Source organism: Periophthalmus magnuspinnatus, chromosome 16, assembly GCF_009829125.3.
Source record: "Periophthalmus magnuspinnatus isolate fPerMag1 chromosome 16, fPerMag1.2.pri, whole genome shotgun sequence".
NCBI classification, from domain to species: Eukaryota; Metazoa; Chordata; class Actinopteri; order Gobiiformes; family Gobiidae; genus Periophthalmus; species Periophthalmus magnuspinnatus.
This window is the reverse complement of record NC_047141.1, coordinates 1252110-1255167: the sequence shown is the minus strand read 5'-3', so window position 1 is coordinate 1255167 and position 3058 is coordinate 1252110. Positions and strand designations below refer to the sequence as shown.

Sequence of the window (3058 nt, the reverse complement as noted above, 5' to 3'; positions counted from 1 at the left end):
ATAAATACTCAAAGCTCAGAAACTTGGGAGAACAGAGTAGGGGAGGACTAAGGACCAGGGAGAAAGATGCTCTAGGAGATGCCAAAAGGCGACCAGTCTGTGGCCAGGGCAGGCCTGGGCCCTGAGTATACTGTTGTAATGTTGAAGGCAAATTTATGATCATATTTACTCTACCACTTTAAAATCAGAGATAAAGTCACAAACCTGTCTGTTTTTATGTCTGTTTTAAATGGCCCATATTATTCTATTCTCTGATCTCTGTTATAATGTTATTTTCTCATCACAGACAGACCTGTTTTGTTTCATTCACACATGTTAACACACAAACCCTGCATGTTTAAACAGTTGGCACAGTCTCATGTGAAACATAATAAAATGTGTGTGTGCTTTAAGTGTGACTGCTTCCTGCTTACTCCTCAGATCTACACAGAGCTGTGGGTGCGGCCTGACTCCTCCCACAGCTGTCACTCCACTCTGAAGTTTAAATTGTGTCAAGGTGAAACTGTTTCTGATTCAGGAGAGATGGCGCAGCCAGCACTCGACCCAGAAGTTGTTTCCTGCTCCATGTGTTTGGATCTACTGAAGGATCCTGTGACTATTCCCTGTGGACACAGCTACTGCAGGAAATGTGTCCTACAGCACTGGGACCAAGAGGACGAGAAGCAGCTCTATAGCTGTCCTGAATGTCGCCTCAACTTCAGCCCCAGGCCAGCCCTGATTAAAAACATCATGTTAGCAGGTTTAGTAGAGCAGATGAAGAGAACTGCACCCACTGCTGCCCGCTGCTATGCTGGACCTCAGGATGTGTCCTGTGATGTGTGCACTGGGAGGAAGTTGAGAGCTCTCCAGTCCTGTCTGCAATGTGTGGCATCTTATTGTGAGCACCACCTACAACCTCATTATGATGCTGCAGCGTTACAGAAACACCAACTGGTGGCACCGTCTCACACGCTCCAGGAAAACATATGCATGCAACACGACGAAGTGAAGAAGATGTTCTGCCTCACAGATCAGCAGTGCATCTGCTACCTCTGTTCTGTGGACCAGCACAAGGGCCATGACATAGTGACCTCAGCCTCAGAGAGGGCTCAGAGGCAGGCAGAGCTGCCAGCGAGGAGGGCTCTACTGCTCCAGAGCCTCCGGCACAAAGAGACAGACCTCCAGAGGCTCCAACAGGAGGCCCAGGACATCAGCCACTCTGCCCAGATAGCACTGCAGTGCAGCGGGGACAGCTTCAGAGACATTGCTGTTCTCCTGGAGAAAAGACACTCTGAGGTGGAGCAGCAGATACGCTCCCAGGAGAAGATCCAACTGAGCCGAGTCCAAGAGCTTCAGGACCAACTGCAACAGGAAGTGAGGGGGCTGAAGAGGAGCCTCTCTCAGCTGGACACACTGGACCTCACCCAGGATCATAACCGCTTTATAAAACTGTACGCTTCACTGTCCCCACACATACAGAGCACAGAGCCAGCCACCATTAACACAGGAGACTGGGGATACTTTGAAGAAGTGACCACAGCTGTGTCCAAGCTCAAGGACACACTCCAGCTCACTCTGACGGAGGGTCTGACCAACATCTCACTGAGGCAGGGACGAGACCAGAGACCAGAGCAGAGATCAGAGCAGAGACCAGACCAGAGACCAGACCAGAGACCAGACCAGGGACTGGCACAGAAATGGAACAGACTGAACAAGAGAAAAGAGAAAACAGTCCGGGTTTTGCGGCCATCAACAGAACCTAGTTCCAGAGAGGATTTCTTACAATATTACACAGAAATCACTCTGGACCCAAACACAGCTCACACCAGACTGTCTCTGTCTGATGGAAACAGAAGAGTAACAGTTATGAGAGAAGACCAGAGTTATCAAGATCATCCAGACAGATTCAGAGGCTGGTGTCAGATCCTGAGCAAAGAGAGTCTGATAGGCCGCTGTTACTGGGAGGTGGAATGGAGCGGGAGGTGGGGGGCTCGTATAGCAGTTTCATACAGAGAGTTTCAGAGGAAAGGCTCTGACGAATGTGCATTTGGGTATAATGATAAATCGTGGGCTTTAGACTGTGATAAAACTAGTTATTCATTTTGGTTTAACACAGTCCAATCGCAGGTCTCAGGTCCGATCCAGTCAAGAATTGGGGTTTACCTGGACCACAGTTCAGGGGTTTTGGCATTTTACAGCATCTCTGAAAGTACCATGAGCCTCCTCCACAGAGTACAGACCAGGTTCACTCATCCTCTCTATGCTGGGGTCCGATTTCACAGGTCTAACACTGAAGCCACTGCACATTTCCCCAAACTTGAATAATAACTTAACTACAGTTTGGATCAAATTTGTGACTTTTAGTTTTAAAATCATTAGTTTGAAAGTTTCTTTTAAACTATTTTTGCTGTGACAGTAATAACTAGCATGCTGGCTGCGCACTTTCTAATTCTCTGGTAATAAAACAGTTTTACAATTAGATGCCGACAGCACACATTGGAATTATTCTGATCTCAAGAGCTGCTTATACAATAGATCTGTACTAGGGATGTACTAAGACACATTTGGCTCAAATACATGTGGAAAGTCGGGTAAAGGACTTTTGTTGTTCCCTTTCTTAAGAGAGAAAAAAAAGCAGGTACAGCACCTTATATAGCACCTTTATAAACTTGAGTTATAAAAATGCCAGTCAGTAGATTATCATGTGTTTTTGTGGACTTTGAATCATGATTGTAAAAATGGCAGGGTCACAGAATGAGTCATACTGATTAAACTGTTGCAATGTTGGAGGCAAAGATATGACGATATTTACACTGTCACTTTAAAAAACTGAAATAAATTCATGAATCTCTGTTATTTTTGTGTTTTAAATGACCCATATTACATTTTCTTTCTGATCTATGTTATAATGGCAAAGCAAGCCAAGTTTATTTGTGCAGCACAAGTCGTATACAATGTAATTCAAAGTGCTTTACAGAATGAGAAAGACATCAACATTAGGATACCACAAATCAAAACATAAATAATCACAAATATAATCCCTATTGCCACAGCCCTGTCTAATTTCTGTCTCAGATTG

General features: G+C 45.1%; 1 protein-coding gene across 1 annotated transcript; it reads left to right on the top strand.

The window, feature by feature from the left end:
• Positions 1-522: 522 nt before the first annotated feature.
• On the top strand, positions 523-2720 carry LOC117384423 (E3 ubiquitin/ISG15 ligase TRIM25-like). Its single transcript, XM_033981748.2, has one exon. The coding sequence runs from the start codon at positions 523-525 to the stop codon at positions 2302-2304; it is 1782 nt and encodes a 593-aa protein (XP_033837639.1). The 3' UTR covers positions 2305-2720.
• Positions 2721-3058: the final 338 nt, after the last annotated feature.

Excerpts from the sequence above, each read along its gene's own strand:
- LOC117384423 (XM_033981748.2), top strand. The coding sequence starts at position 523 with ATGGCGCAGCCAGCACTCGACCCAGAAGTTGTTTCCTGCTCCATGTGT.